This window comes from Coregonus clupeaformis, chromosome 30 (genome assembly GCF_020615455.1).
Source record: "Coregonus clupeaformis isolate EN_2021a chromosome 30, ASM2061545v1, whole genome shotgun sequence".
Classification (NCBI taxonomy): domain Eukaryota; kingdom Metazoa; phylum Chordata; class Actinopteri; order Salmoniformes; family Salmonidae; genus Coregonus; species Coregonus clupeaformis.
In genome coordinates, this window is record NC_059221.1 from 24,735,740 (window position 1) to 24,760,411 (window position 24,672).

General features: G+C 42.4%; 1 protein-coding gene across 2 annotated transcripts in view; it reads left to right on the forward strand.

Moving 5' to 3' along the window:
* The first annotated feature begins 4,396 nt into the window (after positions 1 to 4,396).
* Positions 4,397 to 24,672, forward strand: part of LOC121546058 (plexin A3) — a 165,441-nt gene continuing 145,165 nt past the window's right edge. For both annotated transcript variants that reach the window (XM_045209508.1, XM_041857064.1), the window contains exons 1-3: positions 4,397 to 4,553; positions 14,003 to 15,274; positions 17,557 to 17,739. In XM_045209508.1, the coding sequence (XP_045065443.1) occupies positions 14,090 to 15,274; positions 17,557 to 17,739 (1,368 nt within the window). In that variant the 5' untranslated portion in view covers positions 4,397 to 4,553; positions 14,003 to 14,089. The remainder of the gene's footprint in view (positions 4,554 to 14,002; positions 15,275 to 17,556; positions 17,740 to 24,672) is intronic.

Here is a 24,672-nt window from a genome sequence, read left to right on the forward strand (position 1 = left end):
CTGTTTCTGACCGTTTGAGCAGACACATGCACATTTGTGGCCTGCTGGAGGTCATTTTGCAGGGCTCTGGCAGTGCTCCTCCTGCTCCTCCTTGCACAAAGGCGGAGGTACCAGTCCTGCTGCTGGGTTGTTGCCCTCCTACGGCCTCCTCCACCTCTCCTGATGTACTGGCCTGTCTCCTGGTAGTTCCTCCATGCTCTGGACACTACGCTGACAGACACAGCAAACCTTCTTGCCACAGCTTGCATTGATGTGCCATCCTGGATGAGCTGCACTACCTGAGCCACTTGTGTGGGTTGTAGACTCCGTCTCATGCTACTCATGCTACCACTAGAGTGAAAGCACCGCCAGCATTCAAAAGTGACCAAAACATCAGCCAGGAAGCATAAGAACTGAGAAGTGGTCAGTGGTCACGACCTGCAAAACCAGTCCTTTATTGGGGGTGTCTTGCTAATTGCCTATAATTTCCACCTGTTGTCTATTCCATTTGCACAACAGCATGTGAAATGTATTTGCAATCAGTGTTGCTTCCTAAGTGGACAGTTTGATTTCACAGAAGTGTGATTGACTTGGAGTTACATTGTGTTGTTTAAGTGTTCCCTTTATTATTTTGAGCAGTGTATATATATATATTTTTCTACATTGTAGAATAATAGTGAAGACATCAAAACTATGAAATAACACATATAACACTCTTGGCATTCTCTCAACCAGCTTCACCTGGAATGCTTTTCCAACATTCTTGAAGGAGTTCCCACATATGCATGAGGTGACTACCTCATGAAGCTGGTTGAGGGAATGCCAAGAGTGTGCAAAGCTGTCATCAAGGCAAAGGGTGGCTACTTTCAAGAATCTCAAATCTCAAATATATTTTGATTTGTTTAACACTTTTTTAGGTTACTTTTTTTGTGTTATTTCATAGTTTTGATGTCTTCACTATTATTCTACAATGTAGAAAATAGTACAAATAAAGAATAACGCTTGAATGAGTAGGTGTGTCCAAACTTTTAACTGGTACTGTATATATTTATATAAAAACGAATTTGTTTGATTGTTGCACTCCAATAGCCACTGGGAGGCAGTGGTGGCTTCCAGGAGGTAGAGTGCAGTTTCAACCACATCACTCAAACAGAGGCAGGCTCTCAGGCTGACTGACTTACTACAGCACAGACTAATGTAAAAGCATGTGGAATTAACATTGGCAATAAGATGTTTCCAGCCTCTGAAATTGCTGACATAATTTCTAATTTCAAAGGTTGAATTTAAAATATTAATGGGCTCTTAAATCATTTATTGATATTGAGGTTAATTAAGTTTATTTGCAGCAATCATAACAATATACACTCTATATACAAAAGTACGTGGACACCGCTTCAAATTAGTGGATTCGGCTATTTCAGCCACACCCATTGCTGACAGGTGTATAAAATTGAGCACACCGCCATGCAATCTCCACAGACAAACATTGGCGGTATATGGCCTTACTGAAGAGCTCAGTGACTTTCAACGTGGCACCGTCAAAGGATGCCACCTTTCCAATGTCAGTTTGTAAAATGACTGCCCTGCTAGAGCTGCCCCGGTCAACTGTAAGTGTTATTGTGAAGTGGAAACTTCTAGGAGCAACAACGGCTCAGCCACAAAGTGAACGGGACCGCCGTGTGCTGAAGCGCGTAGCGCGTAAAAATCGTCTGTCCTCGAATGCAACACTCACTACCAAGTTCCAAACTGCCTCTGGAAGCAACGTCAGCATAATAACTGTTCGTCGGGCTCCTCATGAAATGGGCTTCCATGACCGAACAGCCGCAGACAAGCCTAAAATCACCATGAGCTCACCGCCATTGGACTCTGGAGCAGTGGAAATGCATTCTCTGGAGTGATTAATCACTCTTCACCATCTGGCAGTCCGACGGACAAATCTGGGTTTGGCGGATGCCGGGAGAACGCTACCTGCCTGAATACATAGTGCCAACTGTAAAGTTTGGTGAAGGAGGAATAATGGTCTGGGGCAGTTTTTCATGGTTTGGGCTAGGCCCCTTAGTTCCAGTGAAGGGAAATGTTAACGCTACAGCATACAATGACATTCTAGATGATTCTGTGCTTCCAACTTTATGGCAACAGTTTGGGGAAGGACCTTTCCTGTTTCAGCATGACAATGCCCCCGTGCACAAAGCGAGGTCCATACAGAAATGGTTTGTTGAGATTGGTGTGGAAGAACTTGACTGGCCTGCACAGAGCCCAACATCAGTGCCCGACCTCACTAATGCTCTTGTGGTTGAATGGAAGCAAGCCTCCTCAGCAATGTTCCAACATCTAGTGGAAAACCTTCCCAGAAGAGTGGAGGCTGTTATAGGAGCAAAGGGGGGACCAACTCCATATGAACGCCCATGATTTTGGAATTCGATGTTCGACTAGCAGGTGTCCACATACTTTTGGTCGTTTAGTGTATCTGTGTGTAATACTCACGACATGTCTGTCTCTAATACACCCTGGCTCCACTCCAACCCCCTGAGAAGGCAGGACCCATAGGGGACTACTGCTTCTGAACTGCTCGCTTGCAAAACTGCCTGAGTCTAATAATGTATGCAATCTAATTAATAAGGATACTTCCTGAGAGAACCTGACATCATCAAAAATGACAGTCTCCACCTAGAGGCTATTTCGTTCTATCAAATGTTAAATTAATATTACAGAACTGGACTGAGACCATATCCAGCACTATAAAAACCTGAATGGAAAATGCCTCCCTATAACGTTCTGGTTTACCTTTTTGTGACTGGCATGTTATCATTGTCCCATGAGAGAGAGTACTGCCCACTTTTTAGACTGATATCAGGATATTAATTTATGAATTGGTTGTGTTTTTCAAAGGAAACCATATGGTCGTTTCATCTGCTCTGGGGGTTCATGGTCCTGTATTTTCCCTGCTCACATCTCCCAGGCTTCAGCAGGGCCCCGTCCTCCGAAAGCACAGTGTGGTCGAGGAACTGAGGAGGAAGGGCTGTCTTCCTCAAGTGGCTTCAATTAGAGACAGTCACAATTACAGAGGGAGGGAGTAAAAGTGGTCAAACCTGCCAAGCTCAAACTCCAACTGGATTACAGGGACAGGGACATGGAGGCTACCAAAGCCAGCTAGGTACTTGGTGATACCTAACCCACCCAACCCCAACCAAGGGTTATTTTAGGAACTCTCCGGTTTCCGTATCTGGACTGATCCAATTCCACTCCTTTTAACCCAATGACTGTGATTCAACCTTAGAATATCATACTGCCATAGGATGCAAATGTTTGTATTGTATGGTTCCACTTCCAATTCCCCATGAAGGCCCATATACATTGATAAATACAAATGCTCTCAACACTATTAATTTATACCACAACAAAGAGCACTATAGTTTGTGCTGATTTGTATTCTACTTTAGCTGAATTGTCTTTACTGCACTGGAGGATTGCAAGTGTCATTCCTCCTAAACGGGCTATTACTTGCCACTTGAATAAGTGTATTGTCCATGTGTTGAGGAAGGCTAGTGTATTTCTATTTCTGCATGTTTACAATACAGTGAAGAACTTGTTTACAATAACCAAAGTTGACCTAAAACACTGTTTTGATATTATCCCCAAGCGATCCTGTCTCTTCCCTTTGAAATATCAAACTACATATCCTTTAATATTGTGTTTTTATATTGAGGAATAACCATTAGGTTTATGAAATTGTAGCCTACGTATTTTTGTCTTTAGAACACCTGTTATTAAAACATGTAATAAAACAGTTATAAACGTTTATAAACCGCACATCTTTCCGTTCCAAGAGATCCGAATAACATTATAGATCTGCTACTATGCAGAGTTAAAATAACTGCTAATATGATTTACATATTTCTTATAATGAAGAACAGAGTTCCTTGAAGTCATAACCTGAGGAGTTATAAAGTAACGATTATTTCACGTGAGGGAGCTTAGACTAATTTCTCTACAACATTTGTACCATTCACATGTTTCTCTTCGTTATTTTGTAGCAAACATCTCCATCTGCCTTGAAAATCAACCCTTCTCTACGGTGGCCACTTCTCCCTAACATCTGGGTTTGGTAGAAAAATACTCGATTATGGGCGAGCCTGTTCCAACTTCTATTAGGGTAGATTTAAGCACATGCCAAATGTGATCATATATAATTATAATTCATAGAAACCAAAAGGGACGACAAAACTGTATTGTAATTAAATACATGTAATAATTCATTAGTAACTTAATGTAGCAATTATATTTGATCTTATTTTATGGTTTAGTGATCAATAATGAGTTTGAATCCCCTTGTTGAAAGTGGTACGTTCCATAAAGGGATCGCTACCCAGCCTTGCTCCTCCAGGAGAAAATAAGACCGATCCTAATGTGTAGAGACTGCCATGCGATTCACGCGGTGAGTGCCCTGTTGGTTTACTTCGAGGATTTTGCGCAGAATTATACCTAATTAACAAATAATTACAGGCCTATAAGATAACCGCTGGAAAAAAGGAATGCACGTGGTTGTGGATGTAACTGTTGCACTTTAAATACAGGTAGGTCCACGAGCCTGTGTTTCGTTACTGATCTCATCTTACGATGCTGCTAAAACATAGTAGCTAGCGTTTGATTCCGAAGCATGCTTTTTAAACCATGACAGGGCTTTATACGACTTTTAAAACATCATGCAGTTTGTATACTCAAAGTGATGATAACACATTCATAAGCAATAGTCAGTAGGACTGCATGCTTTAGTTTTATCATGCCTTTTGAAAGGATGCGTGCGGGCTTTGGCTGGAAGTGTAAAGCATAGTGTGATTCAAGTAGCCGCCGCCGCTCCATTCAGAACAAAGCCAAATGGGCGTTAAAAACATTATTTATCTGATAGACAAACAGATCCTTTTGCCATGTGATCATTTAATTTAACATGTGAACGCCCTGGTCTTCATACATAGTTCATGTTTTTATTTACCAAAATAAACGTTAATGATGTTCCTCCATGTGCATCTATCTGATAACATCATGGGCATTTTCCTAGAGTTGATTAAACAAAAACACAGACAGTAGACTATTATGTAGGTTGATTGTCAACATTAAGGTTTATCTTTGCAGATGAATGATATCAAATTGAGATTCGGTTCTTTCATGTGACTAAATATCTTCCAAGCAGGACCTGCCAATTGGATTACTGTGGCTGCTTCACGAACAGGGTGTATTCGTCTCGGGGTTGTTTTCACATATAGGCTACTGTCTGACACTTCTGTAGCAGGTCGGGTGAAATATTGGCACGTGACTTCACGTTTTTATCAGTAAATTGTGAATATGAATTAGAAACCTATTCCCTTCTGTGAATAATTATCATGTAATAGTATACCCATTGCTTGCGATGTCCTTCTCAATAATTAAGACAATGGATTTCTTCATAATGCAATTTCAAATCACGTGGACGATTTCATCCCGATGGCATATTGATGGTTTCATAAGGGAGGAAACTGCAGGCGATACAATGTGTATCTTCACAACAATGAAGATTATAGCCAAATTTGGCAACAATGATGTTTAAATAATAGGTTAAAGGGAGGTTGCGTTTAACACAGGGTCAACACATGGGCGGCCCTGCTCGTGTGTCACAAAACATCTGTCTCTTGTCTGATGTCTGGTTGTCTTTTCTGTCGGTGTAGCAGCATAATGCCCGTTTCCAGACTAATCCCGATAGTATGAGATTATTAGGGAAATAAACTAATGTAGGGACCGACTTTCACCCTCCTTTCACCTTCACTTTACCCTCCCCAATATGAATGAGTTTGAATGCAACTGTTAGTGCTTTAGCCTATTCCTACAGGCTAAAGCACTAACAGCTGTAGCTGCAGCTGCAACATTCATGAATGGGAAAATTGGTGGTGAAAAAAGGCTATGGAACTCCTAATACACTAAATTGCATACCTCAAAACCTATTGTCTCAGCTATATCAGAGAGCAGATATGACTCTGCACCGGTACCCCCCTGTATATAGCCTCCCTACTGTTATTTTATTTTACTGCTGCTCTTTAGTTATTTGCTTTTATTATTTTACTTAACACTTTTTCTATTTTCTATTTTTTATTTTTAAATACATGGTTGGTTAAGGGCTTGTAAGTAAGCATTTCACTGTAATGTCTACACCTGTTGTATTCGGCGTATGTGGCAAATACAATTTGATTTGATTTGATTTGAGGTCAGGCGTGGGATCTTGAAATCACAGAAGCAAGATTCCATCCTGCATTTGTCATTGTATAGGCTTACAAGGGGCATTAGAGTTTCATGATATCATTGGCTGAGTAAGTGTCCAGGCTTAGTTGGCGGGGAGAGTCACAGACATTGGTAATCACCTGAGCAATAGCTTCTGTCCACAAGCTGTTTCTCAGTTGAATGTCATCCTCTCTGTTGTCTGCTGCTGCTCTGTCATGGAGGTAACACTCTTTGCTTTTATCTTTAATGAGATCTTTTCTTTCTTTTTTTTTCATGGGCAGGTGATTTCTGTCCCCCTCTTCCCAAAGGTAACGGGGGATGTTTTTAATGGATGCACCCTCCAGACGCGGTTACATATGATAGGCTACATGTAGAGGGGAAACACATTGAGCGAGTAATTAGCAAATGTGTTATAGCCGTACTCACAATGTGAACACCATGTGTTGAGGCTCATGCTCACAGTAAGCTTTATCTTGGCAATTCTAATGGATAAAGTAATGGTACCCATTCATTAATTGTCTGACCAAAGACCGAAGGTAACATCCCAATGGGAACACACACTGGTTTTCCATACCACTGTCTGTGGCTGTGCAATGGAATGTCCATTCCATACCCATGGTGTTCCTTAGCTCAGTTTGTGGTACTGTTTAATAAGCTGTGTAATAAGCTAGTTTCCCTTATGTTATGTGAGTGAGTGGTCTTTGGAGATTGGTTGGGGTTAATAATGGTCCTCTGTAGCGCAGTTGGTAGAGTATGGCGTTTGCAACGTCAGGATAGTTGGTTTGATTCTCGGGACCACCCGTACACTTTTGGATAAAAGTGTCTGCTAAATGGCATATATTATTATATATTAATAATGGACAACATTAGGCCAGTGTCTTAGCCAGGAAGACTGTTATCATGTCCGGTGTAATAGTGGGAGAACAGAGGGAACTGCTGACCCTGGAATCATACAGGATGATAAATAGGACTAAAATAACAGACAAAGGAAACAATAACATGACACTTTGAGTTCCCTCTTTCCTCCTCCTCTGATGTGGTGCACTTATATAGATAGCACCATTCCAGAGCTTCAGGGAAGACAGAACCCAGAAAAGTCTGATTTAGATGTACAGTGAGGGAAAAAAGTATTTGATCCCCTGCTGATTTTGTACGTTTGCCCACTGACAAAGAAATTATCAGTCTATAATTGTAATGGTAGGATTATTTGAACAGTGAGAGACAGAATAACAACAACAAAATCCAGAAAAACGCATGTCAAAAATGTTATAAATTGATTTGCATTTTAATGAGGGAAATAAGTATTTGACCCCTCTGCAAAACATGACTTAGTACTTGGTGGCAAAACCCTTGTTGGCAATCACAGAGGTCAGACGTTTCTTGTAGTTGGCCACCAGGTTTGCACACATCTCAGGAGGGATTTTGTTCCACTCCTCTTTGCAGATCTTCTCCAAGTCATTATGGTTTCGAGGCTGACGTTTGGCAACTCGAACCTTCAGCTCCCTCCACAGATTTTCTGTGGGATTAAGGTCTGGAGACTGGCTAGGCCACTCCAGGACCTTAATGTGCTTCTTCTTGAGCCACTCCTTTGTTGCCTTGGCCGTGTGTTTTGGGTCATTGTCATGCTGGAATACCCATCCACGACCCATTTTCAATGCCCTGACTGAGGGAAGGAGGTTCTCACCCAAGGTTTGACGGTACTTGGCCCTGTCCATCGTCCCTTTGATGCGGTGAAGTTGTCCTGTCCCCTTAGCAGAAAAACACCCCCAAAGCATAATGTTTCCACCTCCATGTTTGACGGTGGGGATGGTGTTCTTGGGGTCATAGGCAGCATTCCTCCTCCTCCAAACACGGCGAGTTGAGTTGATGCCAAAGAGCTCGATTTTGGTCTCATCTGACCACAACACTTTCACCCAGTTCTCCTCTGAATCATTCAGATGTTCATTGGCAAACTTCAGATGGCCCTGTATATGTGCTTTCTTGAGCAGGGGGACCTTGCGGGCGCTGCAGGATTTCAGCTGCTTGGCGATGGTCTTGTAGCCCATTCCAGCCTTGTGTAGGTCTACAATCTTGTCCCTGACATCCTTGGAGAGCTCTTTGGTCTTGGCCATGGTGGAGAGTTTGGAATCTGATTGATTGATTGCTTCTGTGGACAGGTGTCTTTTATACAGGTAACAAGCTAAGAGTGTGCTCCTAATCTCAGCTTGTTACCTGTATAAAAGACACCTGGGAGCCAGAAATCTTTCTGATTGAGAGGGGGTCAAATACTTATTTCCCTCATTAAAATGCAAATCAATTTATAACATTTCTGACATGCGTTTTTCTGGATTTTTTGGTTGTTATTCTGTCTCTCACTGTTCAAATAAACCTACCATGAAAATTGATCATTTCTTTGTCAGTGGGCAAACGTACAAAATCAGCAGGGGATAAAATACTTTTTTCCCCCACTGTATTCATGTGGAATGTATGCCAAGGCTAGGTACAGACACAGATCTAGTCTTTAGTTAGGGTGGATGTTTTATGAATTCACCACATACTGTAAGTGCTAATGTACTTATACTTCGAATAGATGCAACCTGTATTCTACCCAAAACATTTTCATTTTTATGGCAAAAAATAATTCTGAAAGGAAACATTTTGGTGTTCATGCCCCATCTGCAGTAGTTTACTGTACGCAGGAAGAGGCAACATACCGTTATGTGAACTTATGACAGTTGAGTAGGGGTGAGTGCCTTTGAAATGAAACTCTCAAATATATTATTGGTATTGGTCATCTGTACCCATGAGTGAACAGCATCTTTAATAGGAAAGAGAGCAATTCTTTTTTTTAATCAAGTGCTGTTGACCCTCATTAGAGAAGTACCGGTGACGAGAGAGAGTGTTGTTTTCAGAGTCCTTGATTAGGTGAAATGGTGATTGCCCTGATTGCTTCTTTGTGTTCACGTTTCACAGACACTCGACACACTCTTTCCATTCCTAACCGTTCATCTAAAAACATGGCCCACTCTCATCTCCATCTCTAAAGGAGATTGTGTTTAATGGGAGTCAGCAGCAACCAGTCAGTATTTAAGGATTATTCTGATGTTCTCATCCCCTCCATCTTTCATCTTATCCAACTGCATTAGCAGCTAGTCGTTAATGTACTTCCAACTGCACTAGCAGCTAGTCGTTCATGTACTTCCAACTGCACTAGCAGCTAGTCGTTAATGTACTTCCAACTGCACTAGCAGCTAGTCGTTAATGTACTTCCAACTGCACTAGCAGCTAGTCGTTCATGTACTTCCAACTGCACTAGCAGCTAGTCGTTAATGTACTTCCAACTGCACTAGCAGCTAGTCGTTCATGTACTTCCAACTGCACTAGCAGCTAGTCGTTAATGTACATCCAACTGCACTAGCAGCTAGTCGTTAATGTACATCCAACTGCACTAGCAGCTAGTCGTTCATGTACTTCCAACTGCACTAGCAGCTAGTCGTTAATGTACATCCAACTGCACTAGCAGCTAGTCGTTAATGTACTTCCAACTGCACTAGCAGCTAGTCGTTAATGTACATCCAACTGAACTAGCAGCTAGTCGTTCATGTACTTCCAACTGCACTAGCAGCTAGTCGTTCATGTACTTCCAACTGCACTAGCAGCTAGTCGTTAATGTACTTCCAACTGCACTAGCAGCTAGTCGTTAATGTACATCCAACTGAACTAGCAGCTAGTCGTTAATGTACTTCCAACTGCACTAGCAGCTAGTCGTTCATGTACTTCCAACTGCACTAGCAGCTAGTCGTTAATGTACTTCCAACTGCACTAGCAGCTAGTCGCTCATGTACTTCCAACTGCACTAGCAGCTAGTCGTTAATGTACATCCAACTGCACTAGCAGCTAGTCGTTAATGTACATCCAACTGCACTAGCAGCTAGTCGCTCATGTACTTTCAACTGCACTAGCAGCTAGTCGTTAATGTACATCCAACCGCACTAGCAGCTAGTCGTTAATGTACTTCAACTGCACTAGCAGCTAGTCGTTAATGTACATCCAACTGCACTAGCAGCTAGTCGTTAATGTACATCCAACTGCACTAGCAGCTAGTCGTTAATGTACTTCCAACTGCACTAGCAGCTAGTCGTTAATGTACTTCCAACTGCACTAGCAGCTAGTCGTTAATGTACTTCCAACTGCACTAGCAGCTAGTCGTTCATGTACTTCCAACTGCACTAGCAGCTAGTCGTTCATGTACTTCCAACTGCACTAGCAGCTAGTCGTTAATGTACTTCCAACTGCACTAGCAGCTAGTCGTTAATGTACATCCAACTGAACTAGCAGCTAGTCGTTAATGTACTTCCAACTGCACTAGCAGCTAGTCGTTCATGTACTTCCAACTGCACTAGCAGCTAGTCGTTAATGTACTTCCAACTGCACTAGCAGCTAGTCGTTCATGTACTTCCAACTGCACTAGCAGCTAGTCGTTAATGTACATCCAACTGCACTAGCAGCTAGTCGTTAATGTACATCCAACTGCACTAGCAGCTAGTCGTTCATGTACTTCCAACTGCACTAGCAGCTAGTCGTTAATGTACATCCAACTGCACTAGCAGCTAGTCGTTAATGTACTTCCAACTGCACTAGCAGCTAGTCGTTAATGTACATCCAACTGCACTAGCAGCTAGTCGTTAATGTACTTCCAACTGCACTAGCAGCTAGTCGTTCATGTACATCCAACTGCACTAGCAGCTAGTCGTTCATGTACATCCAACTGCACTAGCAGCTAGTCGTTAATTGACATTTCATAACCTGAACGCACTTGTTCATTTTTATTAAGTAATCAGAAGATAGCCAATTAATATTGGGTGTGTGATCTGTGCCCATAATGGTTTAGATGTCATGACCCAAACAAAGCCATTGGTAGGTATTGAGTAATAGCCTAGTGAAGCTGTCGCTTATTACATATCGCATCACAAACCCTAGGCTATGCTCCACACTAGTAAGTCTTCAACTAAACCTTATCACTGTCAAATGAGCTTACTCTTGGGTGGTTAGTGGTTGTACCATGTGTGCGTGCACACACGCACACACACACACACACACACACACACACACACACACACACACACACACACACAGACACACACATGCACGCACGCACGCACGCACGCACGCACGCACGCACGCACGCACGCACACACACACACACACACACACACACACACACACACACACACACACACACACACTCTGCTGTAAAGATTATTGAAAGAACTTGAGCCAGTAAAACCTGGAATTATTCTCACTGTGTGGGCAGGGAGGTCTTATTTCCCGCTGAGGTTTCATATGTTATTTACCGTTGTTATTTAAGTCAATCATTAGAGTCTGCTTTTTAATTCATCTCTAGCACCATCTCTGCTTTAGAATTCTAAAACTCCAGGTCAAGATTTTCTGCTAAGTAATTCAGCTTTTACTGGCACCAGTCAGTGTTCCTCTGTCTTCTGTGGTAATGAAATCATTGTGACTGCTACTCAATAGTATTCCACAAGTCAGGAAATGCACTACAATACAGCATTGTATTGCCATGGGCAATGACTGGGAGTTTTGCGCTGAATTTAAAGGCTGAAAGTGGCCTATTCTGTTTCAGACCTTTATGAGGGCTTTTTGGCATCACCGACGTGTAAGGGAAGGGTGCATACGCCAGCTTCAGAATTGCTGTTTCGCTGTTTATTTTTCCTGTCAATCCCTTTGCATTTTCACAGCCGATAGATATTTTGCATGCATTAAACATTCTACCATTTGTTATGAAACTTAAAACAGATTTATCAAACAGCGGCTGCTAATGAGAAAGTGTTGCGCTGATCTTTGCAACAGTAATGATTCTATCCATTTTAGGTATTCATGAAGCATATTTCATTGTCATGAGTGTCATGGGTGGATGAAAGAGAAAAAAAACATGGCAAAATCTCCTTTTTCAGACGGGACTATTACTGTCACCATGTATACCCATTTAGACCTGTGAGCACAACTGAATCATTTTCACAATGAATTAATCAGTTTTGATAAAAGTGCTATTTTGGCATGCATGCATTTGCGAAACAAAGGATTTGATATTCCCAACTGTTGTCGAATGTGGCATAAAAATGCATTAAAGGAGATTAATGCCAGTAAAAATAAATTATATATATATATAAAAAAAAAACTATGACATGGATGATTGGATTTGTGATGAGTTCCGTGTTTTCCTGCCCTCTCTGTGACAACTACGTGATGACTCATAATTAGTGAGGTCAGAGACAACCTAACAAAGCTACTGTTGTTATTGTGAGGTAACGTCACTACCGAAACTCACCAAACACTCTGGACACACTAAATAAGTTGACGGGCAGAATATCGTGCACCCCTCATGCAGAGAACAAAGTAGCGCTTAGTAAATGCTAGAGGTGCTGTCTGTCTCGATCTCGATCTCGGTCTCGGTCTCGGTCTCGATCTCTGTCTCTGTCTCTGTCTCTGTCTCTGTCTCTGTCTCTGTCTCTGTCTCTGTCTCTGTCTCTGTCTCTGTCTCTGTCTCTGTCTCTGTCTCTGCCTGTCTGTCTGTCTGTCTGTCTGTCTGTCTGTGTGCTGCTAATACCTGAAACCCCAAACTGCTGAAATGTGTCAGAAGATTAAAGACCCATTCTTCCTGTGTTCCTACTTCCTACCCAGCCCTAACCCAGGCTGTTGAGGTGCCATAAGGGCCTCTTCCTAACCGAGCCCTAACCCAGGCTGTTGATGTGCCATAAGGGCCTCTTCCTACCCAGCCCTAACCCAGGCTGTTGAGGTGCCATAAGGGCCTCTTCCTAACCGAGCCCTAACCCAGGCTGTTGAGGTGGCATAAGGGCCTCTTCCTAACCGAGCCCTAACCCAGGCTGTTGAGGTGCCATAAGGGCCTCTTCCTACCCAGCCCTAACCCAGGCTGTTGAGGTGCCATAAGGGCCTCTTCCTAACCGAGCCCTAACCCAGGCTGTTGAGGTGCCATAAGGGCCTCTTCCTAACCGAGCCCTAAACCAGGCTGTTGAGGTCCCATAAGGGCCTCTTCCTAACCGAGCCCTAACCCAGGCTGTTGATGTGCCATAAGGGCCTCTTCCTAACCGAGCCCTAACCCAGGCTGTTGAGGTGCCATAAGGGCCTCTTCCTAACCGAGCCCTAACCCAGGCTGTTGAGGTGCCATAATGGCCTCATTCATTCCAGAAGCTCTGACCAGCGGGGGGGGGATCATGAGCAGTGGAACTATGTCTGACCCACTGATCACTACAGCATTATTCTGTGGTGCGTTACTAATATATCGCAGCGCATCTTCACTTTCCCCTGTCCATTTGTGTATCTTCTGTTGTTGTCACATTCTCTTTTCCTAGTAGCAATACTTCCTAATTAACAAATGTGCTCTGGATTAGTGTTGGTGATGGCTATAAAGGTTTATTAGCAATCCATTGAGTGAAGGTAGTGGGAGAGACAAGCCCTGGCACCAACAGAAGCCCTACGATCAATAAACTCCCCCAAACCTCCCTCACACACACAGCTGTGTCAGTGGCTGACTAGCACATTTAGTCATTAATATCTCAAAATTGACTACAGTCAGGAGTTGGTGGTGGGGGGAGGGTGCACTGAAAAGTGCTGAAAATTGAATGAGGTTTTTCTCCCTCTAATTCGTTTTTTGGAGTGCATAAAGCCCATTAAACTTTGAAGAGGGGACACTACTTACTCATGCATTCAATACTGCAATCCATTTCCTATCCTAACCAACATATATTTTTCATTTCAGACATGAACCACTGAACTAAGACGGACAAAGTACTGCAATAAGCTCACGTGGCGAGCTCTATTCCCCCACCACCAAAAAATCTCAATCATGGCACCCAAATGGCTGGTGGTATTTGTCCTTTTTCTACACTCTGGGACTAACAATGCATTACCCATGGCCCCGACCAAGCTCCCCCCTGAGACAGGCACCTACAGGGTCACAGACACCAGCCTCACTCATCTCACAGTGCACAGCCGGACGGGAGAGGTCTATGTGGGAGCAGTGAACCGGGTCTTCAAGCTGTCTGCCAACCTAACAGAGCTGCGTTCACACACGACTGGCCCGGTGGAAGACAACGCCAAATGTTACCCCCCTCCCAGCGTACGAGCCTGTGCACACAAACTGGAGTTCTCTGACAACGTCAACAAGTTGCTGCTGGTTGATTACGCTGGCGACCGCCTGGTAGCATGTGGGAGCATCTGGCAGGGCGTGTGTCAGTTCCTGCGGCTGGAGGACCTCTTCAAGCTGGGAGAGCCCCACCACCGCAAGGAGCACTACCTCTCTGGAGCAAGGGAGGCCGACGGCATGGCAGGAGTGGTGGTTGACAGAACAGAAGGGAAGTGGAAGAATGAGAAGAAGGGGAGCAGCCGGCTGTTCATCGGGGCAGCCATCGATGGCAAGTCAGAGTATTTCCCTACCCTGTCCAGCCGTAAGCTGGTCACTGATGAAGAGAGTGTTAACATGTTCAGTCTGGTCTACCAGGACGAGTTTGTGTCCTCACAAATCAAGATACCCTCCGACACCCTGTCCCTCTACCCAGCGTTTGACATCTACTACGTGTATGGATTCTCCAGCCGTACCTACGTCTACTTTCTGACGTTGCAGCTGGACACACAGCTCACCCAGATGGATGCCACCGGTGAAAAGTTCTTCACCTCTAAGATAGTGCGGATGTGTTCCAACGACACCGAGTTCTATTCTTACGTGGAGTTCCCCTTGGGCTGCACCAAGGATGGGGTGGAGTACCGGCTGGTCCAGTCCGCCTACAAGCACCGTCCTGGTCGGATGCTGGCCCAGGCCTTGGGGCTGTCTGAGGACGAGGATGTGCTGTTTGTGGTGTTCTCCCAGGGCCAGAAGAACCGGGCCAACCCGCCTCGGGAAACAGTCCTGTGTCTCTTTACCCTGCATCAGATCAACCTGGCCATGAGGGAGAGGATCAAGTCCTGCTACCGTGGGGAGGGCAAGCTGTCCCTGCCCTGGCTGCTCAACAAGGAGCTCCCCTGCATCAACACGGTGAGTCATCACCATTTCATTTGAGTAATTCCGCTCAAATCAAGTACTTCTATCCAGCCTCAGGCCCCAGCCCCAGAGGAGGCAATATTCTGCTGGGTTTACTTGCATATTTCATCCATACCTCATTAACTTCAATAGCCCAAATGCTCCATGAATATATTGAAACATTTGACAGGCTTGCAAACACGTTCTAGGCATAGGATATCCTAGCTACTCTCCACCTTATGACGCTTTATGACCAGTCTTTTGGTATTTCTACATCCAGAATCGTATTTAGAGTGAATATACAACATGAAAAGTCCCAGCTGATCTATACTATGTTTGATAAATTGAATAATTTATATTCCAGTAAACTTTATCTGGGATAAAACCATAAAACAGAGCAGTTTATCTCTATGGAGGGTTATCTCCTATGAAGCTGACTCCAGTCATATCACTGTACTGTAGTATTATGAGGCAACTCATGAAACATACAGTTAAGTAGTGATCCATCTAAATACTGTACAGCAGGCAAGGTATTTAAACGGATTCATATTATAAAAGGGTACCTCTCTCAAGGATTTAAATCAAGAACAGTTGAAGAGCTACTGCCAAAACCGTACTTGTATATTTATAAGATGTTCTGTCAAGGTTTGTGCAGAAAGTTACATTTTCCTCCCTCCTTGTGCTCTACTGGCTGATGGCACCCGAAACCCACCGCGTTAGTTTTTAGGGCAGAGCAGAGAGGAGAACGATGAGTATCAGTAACTGACCTGGATCCCATAAGGAAGGCGTGGATTGTTTTTATTAGGAGCAACAGGACTCCCCGCAGCTGATGCAAATCTGCTCTTGATTATGGCCTGCTTCATGGATATCATTAGTCCCTTCTCATGCGCAGCAATAGCCCTTGACCACATAATGAGAGGGTGCGTGCCAGACTCTGGCCCTGGACTTGTTTGATATAGTTATCCTTCATAAGGGCTCAACAACAACAATCGTTTGTTCCTCTGACGCCGGCATGTTTTTAGTTGACACATAGCCAGCCTAGCAATGTACAGTGAGGGAAAAAAAGTATTTGATCCCCTGCTGATTTTGTACGTTTGCCCACTGACAAAGAAATGATCAGTCTATAATTTTAATGGTAGGTTTATTTGAACAGTGAGAGACAGAATAACATAAAAAATATCCAGAAAAACGCATGTCAAAAATGTTATAAATTGATTTGCATTTTAATGAGGGAAATAAGTATTTGACCCCCTCTCAATCAGAAAGATTTCTGGCTCCCAGTTGTCTTTTTATACAGGTAACGAGCTGAGATTAGGAGCATTCTCTTAAAGGGAGTTTAACTCAACTCGCCGTGTTTGGAGGAGGAGGAATGCTGCCAATGACCCCAAGAACACCATCCCCACCGTCAAATATGGAGGTGGAAACATTATGCTTTGGGGGTGTTTTTCTGCTAAAGGGACAGGACAACTTCACCGCATCAAAGGGACGATGGACGGGGCCATGTACCGTCAAATCTTGGGTGAGAACCTCCTTCCCTCAGCCAGGGCATTGAAAATGGGTCGTGGATGGGTATTCCAGCATGACAATGACCCAGAACACACGGCCAAGGCAACAAAGGAGTGGCTCAAGAAGAAGCACACTAAGGTCCTGGAGTAGCCTAGCCAATCTGTGGAGGGAGCTGAAGGTTCGAGTTGCCAAACGTCAGCCTCGAAACCTTAATGACTTGGAGAAGATCTGCAAAGAGGAGTGGGACAAAATCCCTCCTGAGATGTGTGCAAACCTGGTGGCCAACTACAAGAAACGTCTGACCTCTGTGATTGCCAACAAGGGTTTTGCCACCAAGTACTAAGTCATGTTTTGCAGAGGGGTCAAATACTTATTTCCCTCATTAAAATGCAAATCAATTTATAACATTTTTGACATGCGTTTTTCTGGATTTGTTTGTTGTTATTCTGTCTGTCACTGTTCAAATAAACCTACCATTAAAATTATAGACTGATCATTTCTTTGTCAGTGGACAAACGTACAAAATCAGCAGGGGATCAAATACTTTTTTCCCTCACATGCCAAGAATGTGCAGTTTCATCGGCGCTCAGAGGAGTGTTTCTTATTACATTTCTTATCTTAGTAATTGATCGCATGTTCATGTTTCTTTATGTATCTTAGAGGTGTAGTGAAAGCTCCCAAATTCTATTAGCGTTTTGTGTATTCCAAGCCCTAAATTATTAAATAGGCTGCATTTGATCCAAAACCTTGATACATTCTGAACATTGTCCCGTTCTTGTTTTGTTTTGCAGCCGAAGCAGATCGGTGATGACTTCTGTGGGCTGGTGTTGAACCAACCTCTGGGGGGTCTACAGGGGATAGAGGGGATCCCTCTCTATGATGACCGCGTGGACGGCATGGGAGCGGTGACAGCCTACACCTATGGAGACCACTCAGTAGTGTTTGTGGGAACCCGAAGCGGACACCTCAAAAAGGTAAGGGAGACATTCTGATTCTTTCTGTTCAGTTGGGCCGATCAATTATTCCCCGGAAGCCGTGTTAGAATTCTCTACATGAAGGCTTACAAGGTGTTGGAGGCAGAGATGGGATTTCACCGAACACCAACCGCTTTGTCAGATTTATTTTGCACTGTGATTCAATATTTGTAGAACATTGCATGATACAGTATAGAATGCTTTTTCGGTCAAAAGCAGGATTGAATATACCATGAAATTGCTAGTGGAAGCCATGGAGGTCTTTTCTCAGTTTACTCTATAAAAGCTTCATGAAAATCAATGATCTTTCTCTGGTTTGGGACTTTTTGTTGTATAGATATGGCCTTTCTGACTTGAGTTGGCGGTAGAATATGCTCAGCCTCCATCTTCTTCTGCATGGATTTATTTTTGGTTTCTGCTCTGCTGGGAGTTGACACAATGTTATAATCATGGCTCAGTCATTTAAAATAGATGAAGAACATCAGCAGTTAGTCATTCTGGGTTGAAATGCTGGGTACATTATATTCAACGCAAGCTTGTTTTCTCAAAATTATGTTTAAAATCCACGGTTATTTATTTTAGGATACCTCTGCCCTAGTTGCACTTAATTTCTGAAAAAGTGACATCAGTGGGTCTTATGACATCAACTCTATAGAACGCTTAAGTTCTTATTACTCTGTTGAATTCATTGTAGTTCTACATGTTATGCATTATAGCCTTTTTGATTTATATATGTATTGCGATTTTTCATCACACCGCCTCATGTGGATCTATGGTTTCCATCCAGTGTGTCAACCTCAGACTAACTTAGAGACAGAGTGATAGTAGAGCACTGACCAATGACTTCTAGGATTCATTTAAAGTCGATAATGATTTTGTCCTTTCATAACTGTCATTGAAAAGTAAAAACACTTATTGGAATACCATCTTGAAGGACTTGGAATGCCATCTAGAATTTTGGACATTCTGACATAATGATATCACCACTGAATATGGCGATGACTGGAGAGGGATACATATGATGCTATTTCTGTCACTCTCCATTGGTTTTGTGGACAGGAGAACGTAGTTTGGCGCTCTACCAGAGAGAATCATGGTCTACCCCCACAATGTTCAATGAAAAGAAAAACACCCCATGACTCACCCTGACCTCTGTGCCCACTGTTTAGAACAATAACAATATTCCCAATGGTGCTACTGAGAAATGATGCCCTCACTTTCCTGCTCAGCCAACTCCAAAATATCAATTCTCCTCTAGTGTTCTATTAGATTAGAACTAGTGTGTGCTATTGCCTATCTTTGAGTATCAAGTCACTTAGTCTGCTTGCTCTGCCTTTTAAATAAAAGCCTGAGATTGGAGGAGAAGAAATGTTTATAGTACAACAGTAAGATAATATTTGTATTTTTATTGGAATCAATAATCATTCTCTTATAAATGCCCCAGTCCCTCGTCCTTGTATATGTTCATTGGGTGGTCTGTTGTGTTGATTCTGCAGGATGAAGTTCGAGTTAACCATCTCATATGAGAGAAATTCGATGAGATGTAGGGCAGGATCTAGAGACTGACTTAGCTACTTTTCACTTGTCACAGTAATTATAATGAATTACACCCACCATCCTATTCCCAGATCAGAAATTAAACTGTGCTCACATACACACTAAAAAGCATGGGCTTAGTTAGAATGTCTTCTCCTTGGAGAGTAGTCTTGTGTTTTGTTTTCTATTCCAGTTATTTATGAGGTCCCCTGTTGATACATGTCTCAATATATTCCCTACCTCCATCTTCTTGCTTGTTGCTAAAATGACTGGGTCACAAGGCTATGTCTACAAGCCGAGTTTGGAGTATTTAGCCATACTGATGACAGTGTCTGTCAAGATGATTCAGTACTTAATATGTTTAAATGATCTGCATTGATAATACAGAAAGATATTTAGGATAATCTCTCTGCACATTTTCCCATCTCATGTTTTTAAGATGCTGCTTTCCCCCCCACTTAAATACACTTGTCTTAAATGCAGATCATCATCATGAATTCATTGGGTGTATTAAAAACTGTAATTTGCATTATTTGCTAACACAATTCGAGGGGGTTGGGGTTTATTTAATTTGTGAGTGGATTATGTGGTTGTGGTGCATGTATTATTGTGAAAGAAAAAGCAGGAGACTGCAAAGGCCAAGCCCTGGCAGGGAAGTCAAATGTTCACACAATCTAAAAAGGGCTTATTCACACCAGCCACTGGCTGCTTTGGTTTTAAGCTCAATCTCAATAGAAACCAAATAGATAGGTTGCATTACAGTTACACTTAATAGAAAGTGGATATTGCACACGTTTCATCCTGTGGGTGTTATGTTTTTAATGTTTTCCAGTGAAATGCTGCTCTGAGGGATAGCTTGTTGTGGCCCAGTGTGGAGTATTAGACTACCTGCCACAATAGGGAGCTAGAGAATGCAGGAGGAGGCTGTATAATCGCACCATATTTCCTCTCAGAATGGCTTGTTTGTTTTGGCAAGAGAATAGAGAACACAAGCCGCTTTCTGGAGCCATGCGGAAATTACCCATGAGCCCCTAGTATTTCCTGTCCCCTACCAATGGGTTTCACAGTGGCATATGTAGGAGAGAGGAACCAGCGTTAGGTCTAACTGAGATTAGGCTATTATATAAAAATAATTATTATTTTGTGGTGAAAATGGAGCTGAGCGGTGCTTTGAATGTATTTGTATTGATTTGTAAGATGATCCTTTCAGGCAAACACAAAGGGAAATCCTAATTATAAGGTTATAATTATGAGTGTACGATGATTGCATCTGATTGATTTGATTTTGCACCTGTACTCTTGTGCAGGTAATGAACAGCTGTGTCCTTGTTTAGAATTCTGCTAATTCTATTACACACTATTGGATACGACTGTGACACCAAGCAAGATGCATTCAGCTGAAACAACTGTAATGTAATCAACGGTTTGCAAAAAGTATTGAAATGTTGCATCATTTCCTCTCCGGGTCCAAGTACACCTCCCCATCACCACTGTGGAGGCTGCAGTGAGATATATATTACTGCTGAAATAGGAAAAGGCCTTTCTGGATCACATAGTCTGAGTCAGCAACAGGCTGTGTATGAGACCGAGGTTGTCAGGTGTATTTTATTGCTTGTGCTGGTGTGGTGCCACTGCTGATGTTATTGTGTGTGTGTGTGTGTGTGTGTGTGTGCATAGACTTTTCTATTTTTTTAATGCTAGCCATCTTGTCTCAACTTCCATAGTGAATTCATGCAAATCAAGTTTCCACGACAGTTTTTAATATTTAATCATTTTAATCATTTGTTTTAATATGAAATGCCAAGCAATGGTTTGTTTTGATGTTGGCTTTTCATAATGCTGGAAATATTTAATAGCTGGGACTCAATAATAAATACTACCATAAGCTAAGATATTGACTATATTATAAAGATTCAACATTTTACGTTATTGGCAATCCAAAGGACAGTAGTGATGAGGGAGAAAAATCGATACACTTACATATCGCAATATTATTTTGGATGATATTATATTGATACTTTGACTCCAAGTAACGATTTGTAAAAAATAAAATAAAATTACAGACATATTGTATCGGCACCTAAGTATCATGAGAATACCGTATCATGAGGTCGGTCCCTGGCAATTCCCACCCATATAGGACAGTCAGTAAGATCTGACCATCCTACAGGTTACCCCCCTAACAGTTTATATGTACAGCAGTAGACAAGCTGTACAGGTCAGGTGTTACCTTTATGACATGGTCTGCACCCCCATGTCTCCTGTTCTATTCTCCCTGCATCTGTCCAGAGTGGTGTCAGCCTCAAATTGGAATGGGAGCTAATTCAGCAGTATAAATCAGTGTTGGGTGAATGGGCTGTGGAGCATGCCAGGGCCTAGATTTACGAGCCATCCCGGCCCATGGCAGGTTTGATCGTGGGGAAATCTGTTTGCCGTAAAATCCCCGGTACAGAACAAGGCTGAGTGATGTTATGTCTGGAGAGCAGGGGCCATTGTTCTCCATGTGTTGTTGCAAGGGGAGTGTTCTCTCACATGTACGGGAGAGTTCTGAAGAGCTTTTGCTACAATATCTCTGTCAGATCGTTGTTGTGTGGAAAGGTGCCGTTTTATGCCAAGTGTATTATATTTCTATGGCATACATTTTTGCTTTATTTGTCGCTTTTGATTCTGTTTGGAAGGTGTTCTTATGGTTAAGAAAGAATTCCTGCACTTGTGCTGCTTTTCATTGACCTTTTCAAGGTTGTCGAGCAATTCAAGCGTTGTCTCACAAAATATATGGTTGGTGATTCATAGAAATTGCTAAGCAATCAGCCTTTCCAAGGGTCGAGGGATCAAGTGAATTTCTGACAGGTTTTAGATCCTCAGAATCTTGTATTGAATCTGGAAAAACACTAACCACTAACCAGCTATTCATGAACTAGAGATTCCTCTGTCTTTTTCTAGAGGCCTCAGTTCCAGAGTCCATGTTTATACTACATACAGTTGCAGTCAAATATACTGGCACCTTCGCACTTCGCACTATTAACAATTTATTCCAAAATAAGTTACAATTGAAAAAAACATTTGGTGTTAGCACATTTATTTGTTTGATTTACAACTGAACAGGACCAATATCCTTTTTAATAGATTTTTCACTTTAAAGAATAAAAAAATTGCCTGGTCTTAAATTATTCAGAATTAAAATAAATGTTGTTGGAGGCAAGTGATTCTCGTTTACTGTGTAATTGATCTCAGCTGTGGTAAGTTGCATGTGCCTACTGGGTAAAAATAGCCATTCAACCCGTTTTGAAAAGAAGAAACAAAACGTTCTGCTCCGTTGCAGTTTGTAAAGTGCAAGGGTGCCAATTTATATATTTTACCAGAACTGTAACTACATTGTAGACAAGCTCTCTGTTGCCCCAGTGGACTGACTACCCAACACATGAGTAGCAGACTAGTAGCAGACCTCTCAGCAGTTCCCATCGGCTTTGCCATGCCCAGAGTGAGCTGTTGTTCTGTTTGACAGGAGCACAGGGAGAGGGAGAACCAGAGAGGGATGTCGCTCATGTGGTGGTGAGAATGGAGAGGGGAGAGCTGTTAAACAGTAGAGAGTTTTAGATGTGGTGGGGGGAAAATAGCTTCCAGATGTGTATCCCATTCTCTCTACCCATCTTTCCTTCTGTATTTAAGACCAGATGTACAGACTATACATACACTACCAGTCAAATGTTTGGACACACCTACTCATTCAAGGGTTTTTCTTTATTTAAAAAATGTTTACATTGTAGAATAATAGTGAAGACATCAAAACTATGAAATAACACATATGGAATCATGTAGTAACCACAAAAGTGTTAAACAAATCAACATATATTTTATATTTGAGATTCTTCAAACAGCCACCCTTTGCCTTGATGACAGCTTTGCACACTCTTGGCATTCTCTCAACCAGCTTCATGAGGTAGTCACCTGAAATGCATTTCAATTAACAGGTGTGCCTTCTTAAAAGTTAATTTGAGGAATTTATTTCCTTCTTAATGTGTTTGAGCCAATCAGCTGTGTTGTGACAAGGTAGGGTTGGTATACAGAAGATAGCCCTATTTGGTAAAAGACCAAGTCCATATTATGGCAAGAACAGCTCAAATAAGCAAAGAGAAACGACACTCCATCATTACTTTAAGACATAGGGAACATTTCAAGAACTTCGAAAGTTCAGTCGCAAAAACCATCAAACGCTGTGCTGAAACTGGCTCTCATGAGGACCGCCACAGGAAAGGAAGACCCACAGTTACCTCTGCTGCAGAGGATAAGTTCATTAGAGTTAACTGCACCTCAGAAATTGCAGCCCAAATAAATGCTTCACATAGTTCAAGTAACAGACACATCTCAACATCAACTGTTCAGAGGGGACTGTGTGAATCAGGCCTTCATGGTCGAAATTGCTGCAAAGAAACCACTACTAAAGGACACCAATAAGAAGAAGAGACCTGCTTGTGCCAAGAAAGACGAGTGATGTACATTAGACTGGTGGAAATTTGTCCTTTAGTCTGGAGTCCAAATTGGAGATTTTTGGTTCAAACTGCTGTGTCTTGTGAGACGCGGTGTGGGTGAATGGATGATCTCCGCATGTGTGGTTCCCACCGTAAAGCATGGAGGAGGAGGTGTTATGGTGTGGGGGTGCTTTGTTGGTGACACTGTCTGTGATTTATTTAGAATTCAAGGCACACTTAACCAGCGTGGCTAGCACATCATTCTGCAGCGATACGCCATCCCATCTGGTTTGGGCTTAGTGGGACTATCATTTGTTTTTCAACAGGACAATGACCCAACACACCTCCAGGCTGTGTAAGGGCTATTTTACCAAGAAGGAGAGTGATGGAGTGCTGCATCAGATGACCTGGCATCCACAATCCCCGACCTCAACCCAATTGAGATGGTTTGGGATGAGTCGGACGGCAGAGTGAAGGAAAAGCATATGCTCAGCATGTGGGAACTCCTTCAAGACTGTTGGAAAAGCATTCCAGGTGAAGCTGGATGAGTTAATGCCAAGAGTGTGCAAAGCTGTCATCAAAGACAAAGGGTGGCTATTTGAAGAATCTCAAATATAAAATATATTTTGATTTGTTTAACACTTTTTTGGTTACTACATGATTCTATATGTGTTATTTCGTAGTTTTGATGTCTTCACTATTATTCTACAATGTAAAAAAATGTAAAAATAAAGAAAAAGCCTTGAATGAGTAGGTGTGTCCAAACTTTTGACTGGTACTGTATATATATTTACAGTGAGGGAAAAAAGTATTTGATCCCCTGCTGATTTTGTACGTTTGCCCACTGACAAAGACATGATCAGTCTATAATTTGAATGGTAGGTTTATTTGAACAGTGAGAGACAGAATAACAACAACAAAATCCAGA